The following is a 17,976-nucleotide window of genomic DNA, read 5'->3' as shown; positions in this document are numbered from 1 at the left end:
ACATTTTCCTCATCCCCCGCAAAAAGTTACACCCATTAGCAGTTGTTTGCCATTGCCCACTCCTCCCGCCCCTGAATTCTTACCCCAGCCCTAGGAACCACTACTTTACTTTCTGTCCCTCTGGATTTGCTTGTTCTGGTTACCTCATATAAATGGAATCATACAATATGTGGGCCTTTGTGACTGCCTCTTTCACTTAGCATAATAATGTTTTCAAAGTTCATCCATGTTGTAGCATGTATCAGTACTTCATTCCTTTTTATTGTTGAATAGTATTTTATTGTATGAATATAACACATTTTATTTATTCTTCTCTTCATTAAGTTCTTGTTTCCATCTCGAAATCTTTTCTTATGAGATGAACTCTGATAGCACTTGTAGTTGTTCAACAATATTGCCAGCCAGCCACCAAATGCCAACCAGATTGCAGACTCCTTAAATTCAGACACTAGTACAGTTTCCTGTAAGGCTTAGCAGAGTGCTAGGTGCATAATATTCATTTATAGATGATAGTTTTCTAACGTGTTCTCTTAGACAGTGTCAGTAAATGTAGTTTGTGAGAACGTTTTATGTCTATTATTTAACTTGGTTCTCTTTTTCTTTTTTTGAGACGGAATCTCGCGAGTGCAATGGCGGGATGCCCGCTTGCTGCAACCTCCGCCTCCTGGGTTCAAGTGATTCTCCTGCCTCAGCCTCCCCAGTAGCTCGGCTTACAGGCAGCTGCCACCACACCTGGCTAGTTTTTTGTAATTTTAGTAGAGACAGGGTTTCGCCATGTTGGCTAGGCTGGTCTCGAACTCCTGACCTCAGGTGATCCGCCTGCCTAGGCCTCCCAGAGTGCTGGGATTACAGGCATGAGCCACTGCTCCCAGCCTAACTTGGTTCTCATAATAACTTTCTGAAGTATTAACTAGAAAAATTCAATATATTTGGAATTTATAAGTTGTGCTCTTGGTTTTATGGTGATTTATTGATACATTATAGAGAAAGATAAACTGCGTCACTCAAAGAATGTAAGTATGTTTTAAAGCAGTACTTCTGAAAATGTCACTGGAAACTACCTTTAAGAATTTTTTTTTGTGGAATATTTATTTCTATAGGCCTTAAATAATAAGAAAGATACTTATCTAAGTTAATGTTTTAAACATCTTGTTTTAAAAATCTTCTCTTTTTTTTAGCAAATGGCAAAAAGTAAATTTGATTCTTGAGGGAGTGGATACAATTTCAAAAATCCTGTTCAATGAAGTCACTATTGGGGAAACAGACAATATGTTCAATAGATATGTAAGTTTATAATGACATCAGGTTAAAAAACCATTTATGTGTGTTTATGTTCATTGCTTTTGTGAGTAGAGAAAAGTAAATGCATAATTGGCCATGTGACAAATACAAGCTCATTAAAGCCTGGATGAGTTACTTCATTTCTCAGTTGCCACATTTGTGAACTAATGGAAACCTTACAAACCCCATGGGGTTAGTGTGGGGATTTAGTAAGCTCATTATATAAAATGTTGGCAAGTTCTTGGCCCATAGGAAGTGTTCAAAACATGCCAGTCCCTTCTTTGGTGATACAGTTTCATTGGACAAATGATTTTAAAATAAAATGCCATTTCCTTTCTGGAATAGTTACATTAAGAGATTATATCCTGATCTTCCTTTCCTTTCAAAGGTAAACTTTTCAAAACAAAAATAACTCATGACTTAGAAATGCATGCTGTTCATACCAGAGAGGCAGGTTGTCATGAATTGTCTAGGAAACACTTGGCAGTTCAAGGCCACATATAAGTAGACAGAGCAGACATTCCAGAGCTAAAGTTATTTTTTGCTCTATCCATTTCCCTAGAACCATCATTCTGCCAGGAAAAGTAGAAGGAGAAACCTAGAAACTTGGATTGGGTAGGAAAATATGCTTAGTTTTAACTACAAGTGGGCAACTAAGTGATACTACAGTATTTCAGAGAAGTGTTTCCTTTTGCAAGGAGGCTAAACCTAGATTGGCATTATATTATGCATCTTTCATACAAAATGCCTTTATCTAGAATTTTACACACAAGACTACTTCCACATCATAGGTTTGTCTGTTTGTTCCCTTTAACTTAGAGCTTTGATATTACCAATGTGGTCAGGGACGTGAACTCCATTGAGCTGCGTTTCCAGTCAGCAGTGTTGTATGCAGCACAGCAGAGCAAAGCTCACACACGCTACCCGGTGCCCCCAGACTGCCCTCCACTTGTGCAGAAGGGTGAATGCCATGTCAACTTTGTCCGGAAGGTAATGGTCTCTCAAACAGGTCGGGTTTTATTTTTGAGGACAGGATGTGCTGGCATATGAAATGCTTATTTGGAGACTCCCATGACATTTCAGAAGTTAGGAATCTCTTTCCTGATCCCTTAGTGGGGTTTGAAAATTTGAAATAAAACCAAAAGATTATTTGAAATATTGTGGAGAATCTTTATCTTTTTCTAAGTTTTCTTCCTGAAGCGTGTTCAGAACTTAGGTAACAGAAAAAGAAAGGAAAAGAAAATAGTGTGGCTGAAAATGGAGCTTTACAAATTATTTTTTTAACATTTAAGTTTATCAAACTTTTCACCAGATTGCGAAAATGTATTAGTGATTCTTGTTTCTAGGAAGCCTTCTGCAAATATTAGTATATTTGATGATATGTTCTTGCATCTTACTGTCGGGTTCTCGTAAAATCTAACAAAAAGATAACAAAGTCCACAAAAGTAATTATTTTTCTTTGAGTCTGATTCCATTCTAGAGGACTTGGATCTATTTTACTACATGATTAAATTAGTATTCTGTGCGACACTTGGTTTTTTAATGTTTATTTAATTTTATTTCATATTTAAAAAATTTAATTGTATAAACTATACATAAAATTTATCATTTTAATAATTTTTAAGTGTACAATTTAGTAGTGTTAAGTATATTTACATTGTTGAGTAACCATAGAACTTTCTTATCTTGCAAAACTGAAACTCTATACCCGTCACCCATTATATTATATTATACTCATTATTGTTTGAACAGTAGCTCTCCATTTCCTTCTCCCCAGTCCCTGGCAACCACCCTTCTACTCTTTTCTTTCTTTTTTTTTTTTTTTGAGACTGGGTCGCACTCTGTCGCCCAGGCTGGAGTACAGTGGTGCGATCTCAACTCACTGCATTCTCCACCTCCCGGGCTCAAGCGATCCTCCCATCTAGGTCTCTTGAGTAGCTGGGTCTACAGGCGAACGCCACCGTGCCCAGGTAATTTTTGTATTTTTTTTGTAGAGACAGGATTTTGCCATGTTGACCAGGCTGGTCTTTAACTCTAAGGCTCAAGCAATCTGCCCACTTTGGCCTCCCAAAGTGCTGGGATTACAGGTGTGAGCCACCCTCTTTTCTATGTGTTTGATTCCTCTAGAAATCTTATATAAGGGGAATCATACAGTATTTGTCTTTTTGTGACTATTTCACTTAGCATAATTTCCTCATGATTCATCCATGTTCTAACATGTGTCAGAATTTCTTTACTTTTTAAGGCTGAATAACATACCATTCTATGCATATACCACATTTTGTTTATCCGTTCATCCATTGATGGACATGTAGGTTGCTTCCATCTTTTGGCTATCATGAATAATGCTGCTATGAACATGGGTGTACAAATATCTCTACATGACCCTTCTTTCAGTTCTTTTGGATATATTCCCAGAAATGATGTGGTTAGATCATATGGTAATTCTATTTTTAATTTTTTGAAGGATTGAATTTATTTATTATTTATTTATTTGAGATGGAGTCTTGCTCTGTTGCCCAAGCTGGAGTGTAGTGGCGAGACCTTGGCTCACTGCAACCTCCGCCTCCCGTGTTAAAACAATTCTCTTGCCTCGGTCCCCTGAGTAGCTGGGATTCCAGGCATGCACCACCACACTTGGCTAATTTTTTTATTTTTAGTAGAGATGGAGTTTCACCATGTTGGCCAGGCTGCTCTTGAACTTCTGACCTCAGGTAGTCCACCTGCCTTGGCCTCCCAAAGTGTTGGGATTACAGACGTGAGCCATGAAATTTAGTTTTAACAACAAATGTAGTGATTTGGCTCATTGTGAAGACACTAAACATATTTTCCCAATACTCTTTAGGCAAAACTGTTACATTAGCTAATATGTTCTGATTAAATTAAGTGGCTCTCTTTCAGCTGGATGGATTTACTATTAAATTATGTTTCCTTAATATAAGTACTAGGGTTAAAATTATACCTCCTCTTGTTTGATTCAACCTACCCAAACTTATGTCAATGATCCATTAACCATTTGTTCAAACTACTGTAATAACAGCCTTAGAGTATTGCTTTGACAAGTAGTCAAGTATTCCATGGAATATTTGTATACTTATAATTCTGGATAAGATTTATCTTTTGATTCTTTTGCCTTTGGCTTCCAATGACACAGTGGTTTAAATGCTAGAGGTTGTACTTTTTACCTCTCCCTTTCCTTCCTTTCTTTTCTTTTTTTTTTTTTTTAAGATGGAGTCTTGCTCTGTCGCCCAGGCTGGAGAGCAGTGGCTTGACCTCGACTCACTGCAACCTCTGCTTCCCAGGTTCAAATGATTCTCCCGCCTCAGCCTCCTGAATAGCTGGGATTACAGGCACCTGCCACCATGCCTGGCTAATTTTTGTATTTTTTAGTAGAGATGAGGTTTCACTATGTTGGCCAGGCTGGTCACGATCTCCTGACCTCAGGTGATCTACCCACCTTGGCCTCCCAAAGTGCTGGGATTACAGGTGTGAGCTACCGTGCTGGCTTCCCATTCCATTTTTAACCTTTATCAAAACTGAAACTAACCTGGATCCTAATGTGAAAAGTTACTTTTCAAGTCATTAATAAAGATAATATAAATGTTATACATATATTTATATGCTATTTTCCCTCCACACTCTATTCAATTTGTGGTATTTAAAACATACTCTCAAGTTATCTAGATAGAACAAAGCACTTTGTCACTGACATCAGGAATCATACCCAGTTTTCTGCTATCACAATGTTTTGGAAACTAATCTTAGGGTAGACTTCCAGAACAATTGCAAGTTGCAATCTAGGTATTTCTGACTAGATTGACATGGTCCAGTGGGAAGACACCTGAGTTGGAGACCAGATCAAGAGTCTTGGGTTTGAATTCTGTCTTTGTGAACATAGAATAACTTTAGGCATGCCCATCATTTGTACATGGAGCTAATCCCTGATATGAGGATATAGTGAAATAACAATGTAAGTGCACTTTGTATGTTGTAAAGTGCTATACAATCATTCAAAAAGTAGAGTGGTGATATCTATTTTGGAGGCTTATTACTATAAGTACAGGTAATGAGCAAGATGCTCAGCTTAGCTTATTATGAAGTTAGTGGGGGTCTTTAGTTTAATCTCTTAATCCTGTTATCTTCGTAAGCTGAGAATATATGTCACCTCAGGACCACTATTGTAGAAATTGACTGTAGAACATGTGTGTCTGAACAATATGAAATCTGATTGTAAAACTTGTGTGTTTGAACATATGAAATCCGTGCACCCTGAAAAAGAACAGAATAACAGCGATTTTCAGGGAACAAGGGAAGATAACCATAAGGTCTGACTGCCTTAGGGGTCGGGCAGAATAAAGCCATATTTTTCTTCTTGCAGAAAGCCTATAAATGGATGTGTGAGTAGGAGCAATATTGCTGAATTCTTTTCCCAGCAAGGAGTAACCCTGGGGAAGGAATGCATTCCTGGGGGTAGGTCTATAGATGGTTGCTCTGGAGTGTCTGTCTTATGCAGTTGAGATAAGGACTGAAATACGCCCTGGTCTCCTGCAGTACCCTCAGGCTTACTAGGAGTGGGAAATTTCAGCCTGGTAAATTCTAGTCAAACTGGTTCTCTGCTCTTGAACCCCGTTTCCTGTTAAGATGTTTATCAAGGCAGTGCGTGCACAGTGGGACATAGACCCTCATCAGTAATTCTAATTTTGCCTTGCCTTGTGATCTTTATTGCCCTTTGAAGCATGTGATCTTTGTGACTTACTCCCTGTTTGTACACCCCCTCCCCTTTTAAAATCCCGAATAGAAACTTGCTGGTTTTGTGACTCAGGGTCATCATCATGGTCCTACCAATATGTGATGTCATCCCCAGAGGCCCAACTGTAAAATTTCTCTCTTTGTACTCTTTCTTTTTTATTTCTCAGACTGACAGACACTTAGGGAAAATAGAAAAGAACCTACATTGAAATATTGGAGGCTGGTTCCCCCGATACTCTCTTTCACCAGTTCTTTGACCCTCTGCTTTCCCTGTAGCAACCTAAGTCCCCTCTTGTCTCTACTTTCTTTTCTGTCCAGCATGGATAATGGGACTCATCACTTCAGCTACCCTCTTACCAAGGTTTGATGCCATCTTTCTTGTTTTCCATTTACATCTCTGGCCTTTCCTTGTAAGTCTCTTTATCCACATCCTTGTTCTCCTAAAAGTTATATTATAGGGCCTTTCTCCGTTCTAGACTCTTTTCTCATTTTATACCCTCTCTAGGCTATCTCATTTTTCATTTCTTCCATAATAAAGCTATTTGCCATTGTCTTCCAATATTGTGTCTTCAGCCCAACTTTTCTTCATTTTCAGACCTTACATTCAGTTGCTTATTTAGCATCATCCCTTGTCTGATTCACAGGGACCTAAAGCTCAGTATGCTCCACACTGCACCTGTGATCTAAATCCTTATCCCAGGGTTCTGTCTCTTGCTGAATGGAACACTATCCACAACAGGTATTCAAGCCAAAAACTCGAGTTTTTCTTGACACCTTTCTCTCCTTTTTCTTTCTTCAATCAATTGCTTAGTCCTCTTGATGATGCAAATAGTACCTCTTCAATAGCTCTTCAGTCTGTTCACATTTCATTTCTGCTACTATCTCTTGAGTTCAGTCATACCTTGCATGAAATATTGCCCTGATTGCCTAACTGGCATCCCTGAAGCTTCACTTGCCTTCCTCTAGTTAATTATTCACAGAGCAGATAGAATGATCTTTTCAGAAAAAAATGATCACAGCACTGCTCTTCTTCAAACTCTTCAACAGCTTCTCATTGCCTTTAGGCCAATGTCCATGGGTCTTAGCTCTCTTAGCTCTGTCTGGCCCATGCTCAGTTCTCCAGTCTTCTCCCTGCCTCTTCCCATTCTCCCTGCCTCTTCAGCTCCTGAAATGCATCATACTGTCCTGCACCTCCTGACCTTTGCACATGCTGTTCCTTCTGAAAGGAATGCTTCTGGGCCGGGGCAGTGATTCATGACTCTAATCCTAGCACTTTGGGAGGCCAAGGCAAGTAGATCACTTGAGTTCAGGAGCTTAAGATCAGTGTGGACAACATGACAAAAACCCAACTCTAAGAAAAATACAAAAATTAGCCTGTAGTCCCAGCTACTCAGGAGGCTGAGGTGGGAGGAGCCTGGAGGTTGAGGCTGCAGTGAGCCAAGATTGCGCCACTGCACTTCAGCCTGGGTGACAGTGAGTCGCATCCCAAAAAAAAAAAAAGAAAGCTTCTGCTTGCCTTTTGCCTGCTCACAGTGGATAAATGGTATTCAACCCTCAGGGCCATTTTTTTCAGGAAAACTCATCTTGTTACCTATCCTCCTCAACCTCTGACTATATGTCCCCTGCCTATTTCCATTGTAAAACTCATTATACTTGTAATTATTTATTCAGTGCCTGAATTTCATGCTTGACTGTGAGCACTATAAGCAGAAGAATTGTGTCTGTTGTGTATATTGAAGTACTCCCAGCCTGAAACATAGAAAGCACTTCATAAATACTTCTTGAAGAGGTCAAGAGTGATTTGTTGCCCTTAATGGGGAAAACAGTCTCCCTCATAAGATGTTGATTATTTTGCTGTCCTTCTTTTCTGTATCTCCAATGAAAAAATTACAAATAGATACTAAAATTCTCCCATAAATGTCTCCAAGATAGTTTTCATTCTGAATATGAGAATCTGGTGCTTAAGTGGTAAATTTAGACAGATGTGGATGCTATAATTTTAGTTCTTTGTTTTTCTCTATAGTAAAAACAAATTTATCTCTATCTTAGGTAAGTAAGTACAGAGCTAAGGAAATAGTACCTAAATGACAAAGTTTGGCCAAATCTTCAGGTTCTGTTCTACAAATGACCCATCTAGAAGGATTTTAGTGTTTCCTCTGGTTCTTGTTACTTTTCTTTCCCCCCATAAAATGTATGACCCAAACTTGTTTCTTTTTAAAAGCTGAACTCATAGCTTTACACATTTTAATTAACTGTTCTGAAAATACTTTTTTTTTTAAGAAGTAGAAATTAGGAAACATTCTGTGTGAAAGGAATTTATTTTACAGAATTATTTCTTATTTTTGAATTTGAACTCTGTAACTTAATGTGGAAGTTGAGTGTCATCAAGGGAGAGACAAGTACCAAGGTCAAATAAGATTGGATAAAATATCTGCCTTGGCCACCTGTGTCAGGGGCTAAAGATCAAACTGATTGTTTTTGGGCTTCACGTTCAGAAACAAGGACTTCTGAATTCATACCTGAGGTTGGCAAGTTTAGCCAGAGCTTTTTAAAACCTATTTATAAAGTGTTTGTCTTTCAATATGTTTCCTCATTCTTTTTTTTTTTTTTTTTTGAGACCGAGTTTTGCTCTTGTTGCCCAGACTGGAGTGCAGTGGCGCGATCTCAACTCACCATAACCTCCGCCTCTCGGGTTCAAGCGATTCTCCTGCCTGAGCCTCCTGAGTAGTTGGGATTACAGGCATGCGCCACCACACTCGATTAATTTTGTATTTTTAGTAGAGACAGGGTTTCTGCATGTTGGTCAGGCTGGTCTTGAACTCCCAACCTCAGATGATCCGCCCGCCTCGGCCTCCCAAAGTGTTGAGATTATAGGTGTGAGCCACTGCGCCCAGTCTCCTCATTCTTTTTAATTATTACATGTAAGTACAATATTCTTTGTAGCCGTTAGATTTAAATACAGTAGTTAGGTTCAGAGATATTATAGAGAAGTTTAAAGAGGCACTATTGAGTTGCTTCAATGTAGTATGCATTTGAAGAATATACATGTACAACTCTTCATAGATTTTATGTTCTTAGAACATTTCTGCTAAATTTATCTGTTTCATATGTTATATGCAACATAGATATATTGGATATACTGAATATCTATTGTGATGTAACAAATTATGCCAAAACGTATCAGCTTAAAACAACATTTATTGATGAGAACACATGGACACATAGAGGAGAACAACACACACTGGGGCCTACCAGAAGGTGGAGAGTGGGAGGAGAGAGAAGATCAGGAAAAATAACTATTGGGTACTAGGCTTAATAGCTGGATGATGAAATAATCTCTATGACAAACCCCCATGACACAAGTTTACCTGTATAACAAACCTGCACTTGTAACTCTGAACTTAAAAGTTAGAAAATATGTGGACTATAGGTTTTCTGATTTCTAAAAAATAATAGTAAAGAAAACATTTATTATGGTAGCTTCTGTTAGTTAGGAATCGGAGTTGAGCATGGCTTAGGTGGGTGCCTCTGGCTTCAGGTCTCTCATGAGGTTATAGTTAAGCTATCAGCCACAGCTGCAGTTGTCTCAAGGCTTGGCTCAAGTTGACTCAAGGCTGAAGAGTCTGTTTCTGAGCTCACTTGTGGTTATTGGCAGACCTCAGATTGCTCATGTGGGTCTCTCCGCAGAGCTGCCCCATGACACAGAGGCTGGCTTCCCTCTTGGCCAAGAGAGGGCATGAGAGAGTACCCAAAATTTAAGGCTTAGTCTCTTATAACCTAATTAAGAAAGTCACATCATTTCTGCTATATGCTGTTGGTTATAAGTGTTTCACTAGGTCACTTCAAAGTGGGGATCATTGTGGGCCACCTCAGAGGCTGTGTATGGTGGCTGGGGGACACACACACACAGTTTTGTACTAACTTGTGGTCCCCCCAAATTCATATGTTGAAGTTCTAACCTCTGGTATCTCAGAATGTAATCATATTTGGAGAAGGTCTTTAAGGGGTGATTAAGATAAAATTAGGCAGGTAGGGTGGGCGGTAGTCCAATACTAGTGTCCTTGTAAGAAGGGGACATTTGGACAATGGAGAGAGACACCAGGAATGCTTAGCACAGAAAAAGACAAAGTGAGGACACAGTGCAAACAGAGGAGAGAGGCCTCAGGAGGAACCAAACCTGCTGATAACTTGATCTTGGACTTCACTGTGAGAAAATAAATTTCCATGGTTTAAACCACTTAGTTTGTGATACTCTGTTATGGCTGCCATAGCAAACTTATATACGCGTAAGTAACATTTTTAAAGAAAATGTTTTTCATAATGTTTACATTTCATGGTAATCAGAATTTATCTTCTTTTTCCCCTTGAAATTGTAGGAGCAATGTTCCTTTAGTTGGGACTGGGGACCTTCCTTTCCTACCCAGGGAATCTGGAAAGATGTTAGAATTGAAGCCTATAATATTTGTCACCTGAACTACTTCACATTTTCCCCAATATATGGTAAGTTGAAAGACGTGATTTTTTTTCTTTTTGAATCTCCTTGTTATAAAAATTGGGTTTATAATTGAAATACAGAGGTATGTTTCTCAGAGATTTAGAATTTTTAAAAACTTTGTTGTACAATCAATTTATAAAAGTAAAAAATAGGTACAAACTGATTTTACATGAAAATTGACAATATAAAGCAGGTATGTAGGTAGATATCTTTTAGCATATTTTACAGAAAAAGGAAAAAATAAAATGGAAGAGCAGCTCCAAGTTTTCCTGAGATAAGTATTCTTTCTTGAAAGGACTGTGCCTGCTGGCTGGTGCTCCTTTTTGCAGCCTCTGTAGTCACTTTTAGTGTCGAATTCTTGCTTTGCTCACATTGTGAGACTGACTTTCTGTCTCTGTACTTTTTCTTCATAACTGGGAGCACTACTCTTAGGGCCCTGACACAGGGCCCTGACACAGCAGCCTCGTAAAAAGTTAAAAATAAACTGGAAGGTAAACAGGGCAAAAGAAAGATTTCTTTTCTTTTTTCTTTTTTTTTTGAGATGGAGTTTCACTCTTGTCGCCTAGGCTGGAGTGCAATGGCATGATCTTGGCTCACTGCAACCTCCACCTCCTGGGTTCAAGCGATTCTTCTGCCTCAGCCTCCTGAGTGGCTGTGATTACAGGCATGTGCCACCATGACCCGCTAATTTTGTATTTTTAGTAGAGACGGGGTTTTTCCATGTTGGCCAGGCTGGTCTTGAACTCCTGACCTCTGGTGATCTGCCTGCCTCAGCCTCCCAAAGTGCTGGGATTACAGATGTGAGCCACTGCGCCTGGCCAAAAGAAATATTTCTAAGGTGAAAAATAGTACTTTTTTAGTTGAGGCAACTATTCAATATCAAGGAGCATTGAAACAGAACCTCAGAAATCTCATGGATGTCAGTGGATAAGTTAAAAGCTGGTTAAATATTTGTTGCTTTCTTTGCTCAGCACTGTTTATTTGATGTAGAAAAGAAATAGAGTAGGTACACTGATCCTTCATGTGTGGGGAGGGGAGATACAAACAATTGCCAAACAAAACAAATAACCTTCCAAGATAAGAGCCAGAAAATCAAAGATCAGTGAGGATTTGAGAAGTTAGGGAAATGAAGGGTGAAGATGGAGGCAAGTGAGATCTTAAATGAGAGCATGCAATCAGTGTAATCACAAGGAGGCCTAACTAGATGAAATCAGTAAGAAAGAATGTGATGTGTCAGTACAAGAGTTCTGTTATCTTGAGAGCCCTGGTGACCTTAGCTTGCTATTCAGTTAGCGAAATCTGTATTTTCTGAAGACAGAAGATGACAGCAAGTGACAGATGCTTCGATTTGAGGAGGTTATTTGGTACTGTTGGTATTTTTAAACTTTAAAAATGCATTAAAAGATCGAATTTAAGTCGCACATGTAAATGTGGCTGTGCTTATAATTCTCTAGTTTAGGGCTTCCCAAACTATTCTTCTGAGGTGTAATCCAGCTAAAGATTTTCGCTACTAAAATCAAATAGTGGTTTAATTTCCCTTCATCCCATGTTACCACCCATACGTTTTCTCAGGTATAAGTAACAGAATCTGGTATAAGAAGTGGTCTGACCTGAGCGCAGTGGCTTATGCCTGTAATTCCGGCACTTTGGGAGGCTAAAATGAGTGGATTCCCTGAGCCTAAGAGTTAGAGACTAGCCTGGGCAACATGGGAAAATCCTCTCTCTGACAAAAAATACAAAAAGTAGCCAGGCCTGGTCGCGTTCACCTGTAGTCCCAGCTACTCGAGAGGCTGAGGTGGGAGGATCGCTTGAGCTCAGGAGGTAGAGCTGCTGTGAGCTGTGATTGTACCACTGCACTCTAGCCTGGGTGATGGAGTGAGATGCTGTTTCAAAAAAAAAAAAAAAGTGATCTGATTTAGCAAAAAGTTATTTATTTGTTTTGAAGCTTAATCAGTATTTTAGGTGGTCTGCAAAATGCATTATAAGCTCTAGGTACCCTGATGCCTGAAAAAATTTTGAATAATACTGCTCTAGTTTAATTTACAATTTTGAATATGAAACTAAATATTTCTTCCTGAGCTATTAGAGTTCACTTTATTAGTCACTGGTGACTGGGTGAATTTTATATAAATTAAATTAATTTAAATGATGCTTAAAATTCAATTTAGATTCAGTGTAAACAGTTCCTCCTCTCAACTACATTTGGGAGGGTTAAATATATTTTTTAATTGATACATAATATTTGTACATATTTATGGGGTATGTGTGATATTCCGTTACATGCATAGAATGTGTAATGATCAAGTCAGGGTATTTCAGGTATCTATCACCTCTAGTATTTATCATTTCTGTGTGTTGGGAACATTTCAAGTCCTCTCTTCTAGCTATTTTGAAATATACAATACATGTTGTTAAGTATAGTCACACTGTTACACTGTCAAACATGAGAACTTATTCCTTCTATTTAAATGCATGCTTGTACCCATTCATCAGCCTTTCTTCATTCCTCTCTGCCACTCATATAACCCTCCTATCCTCTGGTCTCTATTATTTCACTCTCTACCTCCATGAGATCAACATTTTTACCTCCGATGTGTGAGTGGCAAGCTGCAAAATTTGTCTTTCTGTGTCTTTCACTTAACATAATGACCCCCTGTTCCATCCATGTTGCTAAGACATGCTTTTATTCTTTTTTATCCATTCATCTGTTGATGGACACTTAGGTTGATTCTATATCTTTGCTATTGTGAATAGTGCTGCAGTAAACATGGGGGTGCAGGTATCTTTTTGTTATATTGATTTCTTTTTCTATTGATAAATACTTATTAGTGGGATTATTGGATTGTATGGTAATGGTTCTACTATTAGTTTCTTGAGAAATATTGTATTTCCATTGTGGCTGTACTCACTCACATTCCGATTAACAGTGTATAAATGTTTCCTCTTCCCTGCATCCTCCCCAGCATCTATTATTTTTTATCTTTTCAGTAATAGTCATTCTAACTGGAGTAAGATAGTATTTGTGGTTTTGATTTACATTTCTCTGATGATTGGTGATGTTGACCATTTGTGCATATACCTGTTGGCCATTTGTATGTCTTCTTTAGAGAAATGTCTATTCATGTCCTTTGCCCACTTTTAAATGGGGTTATTTGCTTTTTTACTGTTCAGTTGAGTTCCTTGTGTATTCCAGATGTTAGTACCTTGTCAAATGGATAGTCTGCAAATATTTTCTCCCGTTCAACAAGTTGTCTCTACATTCTGTTGAATACTTCCTTTGCTGTGAAGAAGCTTTTTAGTTTAGTATAGTACTATTTGTCTATGTTTATGTTTGTTACCTTTGCTTTTGAGATCTTAGCTGTAAAATCTTTGTCTAGATTGATGTCTTGAAATGCTTCTCATATGTTTTCTTCTAGTAGTTTTATTGTTTCAGGTCTCATGTTTAAGTCTTTAATCCATCTCGAGTTGATTTTTATTTATGGTGAGAGATAAGAGTCCAGTTTCATTTTGCATATGGATATCCAATTTTCCCAGCACCATTTGTTGAAGAGGATTGAAGAGAGTGTTCTTTCTTCAGTGCATGTTCTCTGACCAAGGTGACTTTGTGAAAAATCAGTTAGTTATAAATAAGTGGATTTATTTCTGGGGTTTAGACTCTGTTCCTTTGGTTTATGTGTCTGTTTTCAGGTAGTGTGATGTAGTCTTTGACTCAGGATTGCTTTGGTTTTTTGAGCTCTTTTTTGGTTCCATATGAATTTTAGGATTGTTTTTTCTATTTCTGTGAAAAGTGACATTGGTGTTTTGATAGTGATTGATTGCATGGACTGTGTAGATTGCTTTGGGTAGTATGGTGGTCATTTGAATGATATTAATTCTTCCAAGCCATGAGCATGGGATGTTTTTCGATTTGTTTGTGTGACCTCTTCAGTTTATTTCATCAGACGTTTATAGTTTTCCTCGTACAGGTCTTTCACCTTTTTGGTTACATTTATTCCTAGGTATTTTATTTTTTGTAGCTATTGTAAATGGGATTGCCTTCTTGATTTCTTTCTCAGCTAGTTCATTATTGATGTGTAGAAACACTGATTTTTGTATGTTGACTTTGTATCCTACAAATTTGCTGAATTTATTTATCAGATCTAAGAGTTTTTTGATGAATCTTCCAACTTTTTATAGATATAAGAACATGTCATCTGCAAAGAGGAATAATTTTACTTCTTCTTTTCCAATTTGGATACCTTTTATGTTTTTCTCTTGCTTGGTTGCCCTGGATAGGACTTCCAGCATTTTATTGGATAGGAGTGGTGAAAGTGGGCATCCTTTTCCCTTTCTAATTCTTAGAGGAAAGACTTTTAGCTCTTCCTCATTTGGTGTGATGTTAGCTCTGGGTTTTTATATATAGGCTTTATTATATTGAGGTATGCTCCTTCTATGACTAATTTGTTGATAGTTTTTTATCATGAAGGGATATTGAATTTTATTAAATGCTTTTCCTGCATCTATTGAGATGATCATATGTTTTCTGTCTTTCTGCTGATGTGAGGTATCACGTTTATTGATTTGTGCAAATGTAAGATCCTTGCATCCCTGGGATAAATTCCACTCGCTCATGGTGTATTATCTTTTTGATGTACTGTTGGAGTTGGTTTGCTAGGATTTTGTTGAGGATCTTTGGGTCCATGCAAATCAGGGATATTGAGCTGTAGTTTCCTTTCTTTCTTTTCTTTCTTTCTTTCTTTTTTTTTTTTGTTGCTGCCTCTCTGTGTGATTTTGATATTAGCGTGATGCTGACCTCTAGAATTAGTTAGAGAGAATTACCTGCTCTTCAATTTTTGGAATAGTTTGTGTAGAATTGGTATTAGTTCTTCGTTGTAACTTTGGTAAAATTTGGCAGTGAAGGCACCCAGTCCTGGATTTTTTTTCTGTTAAGATTTTATTGCTGATTGAGTCTTGCTGCTTATTATTAGTCTGTTCAGGTTCACTATTTGCTTGTTTTCTTTCTTTCTCTCTTTCTTTCTTTCTTTCTCTTTCTTTCTCTTTTCTTTCCCCCTTTCTTTCCTTTCTCCTCCCTTCCTCTCTTCCTCTCTTTCTCTCTTTCTTTCTTTCTTTCTCTTTCTTTCTCTTTTCTTTCCCCCTTTCTTTCCTTTCTCCTCCCTTCCTCTCTTCCTCTCTTTCTCTCTTTCTTTCTTCTTTCTTCCTTTCTCTTTCTTCCTTGAAATTTTCCTTTCCTTTCCTTTTCCACCTTGCCTTGCCTTTTCCTTTTTCCTCCCCTCCTTTCCCTTCCCTTCTCCTCTCCCTTCCTCCTTTCCCTTCCCTCCCCTCCCCTCCCCTTCCCTTCCCTTCCCTTGCCCTGCCTTCCAGACGGGCCTTGCTATGTTGCTGAGGCTGGTTTCCAACTTCTGTTCTCAAGCAGTCCTCCTGCCTTGGCCTCTCAAACTGTTGGAATTACATAAGCCACTGTGCCTGGCCTCTATTTTTTTTTGTCAGTCAGTACTGGCAGGTTGTATGTGTCCAGAAATTTACCTCTTTCCTCTACGTTTTTCAGTTGATTAGTGTGTAGTTGTTCATAATAGTCTCTGGTGTTTCTGCAGTATCACTTGTAATGTATCCTTTCTCATTTCTGATTTTATTTATTTGGGTCTTCTCCTTAATTAGTCTAGATAGGGGTTTATCAATCTTGTTTTCAAAAATAAAGTTTTCATTTCATTGATCCTTTGCTTTTTTTTTTTTTGTCTCTATTTCATTGAGTTCTGCTCTGATCATTATTATCACTTTTCTTCTTCTAATTCTGGGTTGAGTTTGTTCTTGTTTTTCTAGTTCCTTGAGGAGTATTGTTAGGTTGTTTGTTTGAAATCTTTCTACTTTTTGGATGTAAGTATCGGTTGCTATAAACTTCCCTCTTAACACAGCTTTTGCTGTATTTTGGTATGTTGTACTTCAATCTTTATCTGTTTCAAGACATTTTTTTATTTCCTCCTTAATTTCTTTCTTGACCCAATTGTCATTTCAGAGCATGTTGTTTAATTTCCATGTGCTTGTACAGGTTTCAAAGTTCTTATTATTGATTTCTAGTTTTATTCCATTGTGGTATAAAAAGATACTTGATATGATTTTAATTTTTGAAAACTTGTTGAGTCATTTTTTTGCCTAACATATTATCTATCCTTGTTGCTATGTGCTAATGAGAAGAATGTGCATTTTGTAGCTATTGTATATTTTGTAAATGTGTATTAGGTTCATTTGGTCTAAAGTACAGTTTAAATACAATGTTTCTTTGTTAATTTTTTTGTCTAGATAATCTGTGTAATACTGAGTGAAGGATGTTGAAATCCCCCACTGTTATTGTATTGGAATCTATCTCTCTTTAGATTTAGTAATGTTTGCTTCATGAATCTGGATGCTCCAAGTTGGGTGCAGATATATGTAGAATTATTATATTCTCTTGTGGAGTTGATCCTTTTATCATGATATAGTGACTTTTTTTGTCTGTTTTTACTGTTTTTTGACTTAAACTTTGTTTCATTTGATGTAGATATAGCTACGCCTGCTCATTTTTTATTTCCATTTACATGGAATGTATTTTTCCATTCCTTTACTTTCAGTTCATAGATGTCTTTAGGGGTGAGTTGAACTACTTGTAGACAGCATATAATTTCATCATGTTTTTGAAAAATCCCGTCAGCCAATTTATATCTTTTAAGCGGAAAGTTTAATTCATTTACCCTCAAGGTTATTATTGATATATGAGGGCTTATTTCTGTCATTTTATTAATTGACTTCTGGTTGTTTTGTGTACCTTTTTTTTTCTTTTCATTATTATTATTATTATTTTTTATGCCTTAAGTTGTAGGGTACATGTGCACAACGTGCAGGTTTGTTACATATGTATACACATGCCTTGTTGGTGTGCTGCACCCATTACTCGTCATTTACATTACTTCCTAATGCTATCCCTCCTCGCCACCAACAATAGGACCCGGTGTGTGATGTTCCCCTTCCTGTGTCCAAGTGATCTTGTTGTTCAATTCCCACCTATGAGTGAGAATATGTGGTATTTGGTTTTCTGTTCTTGCGATAGTTTACTGAGAATGATGGTTTCCAGCTGCATCCATGTCCCTACAAAGGACACAAACTCATCCTTTTTTTATGGCTGCATAGTATTCCATGGTGTATATGTGCCACATTTTCTTAATCCAATCTGTCACTGATGGACATTTGGGTTGATTCCAAGTCTTTGCTATTGTGAATAGTGCGGCAATAAACATACATGTGCATATGTCTTTATAGCAGCATGACTTACAATCCTTTGGGTATATCCTCAGTAGTGGGATGGCTGAGTCAAATGGTATTTCTAGTTCTAGATCCTTGAGGAATCACCACACTGTTTTCCACAATGGTTGAACTAGTTTACAGTCCCACCAACAGTGTAAAAGTGTTCCTATTTCTCCACA

The 17,976-nt window shown here is 37.8% G+C and overlaps 1 protein-coding gene across 2 annotated transcripts in view; it reads left to right on the top strand.

The window, feature by feature from the left end:
* Positions 1-17,976, top strand: part of MANBA (mannosidase, beta A, lysosomal) — a 149,051-nt gene that overhangs the window by 35,081 nt on the left and 95,994 nt on the right. Inside the window, exons 3-5 of one of the 2 annotated variants that reach the window (XM_011943217.1) lie at positions 1,179-1,284; positions 2,101-2,271; positions 10,407-10,530. In XM_011943217.1, coding sequence (XP_011798607.1) covers positions 1,179-1,284; positions 2,101-2,271; positions 10,407-10,530 — 401 coding nt within the window. The remainder of the gene's footprint in view (positions 1-1,178; positions 1,285-2,100; positions 2,272-10,406; positions 10,531-17,976) is intronic. The other variant, XM_011943218.1, reaches the window with a different exon arrangement.

This window comes from Colobus angolensis, unplaced genomic scaffold (assembly GCF_000951035.1).
Source record: "Colobus angolensis palliatus isolate OR3802 unplaced genomic scaffold, Cang.pa_1.0 Scaffold217, whole genome shotgun sequence".
NCBI lineage: Eukaryota > Metazoa > Chordata > Mammalia > Primates > Cercopithecidae > Colobus > Colobus angolensis.
Note: the sequence above shows the minus strand (reverse complement) of the source record. Positions and strands in the feature narration are given on the sequence as shown.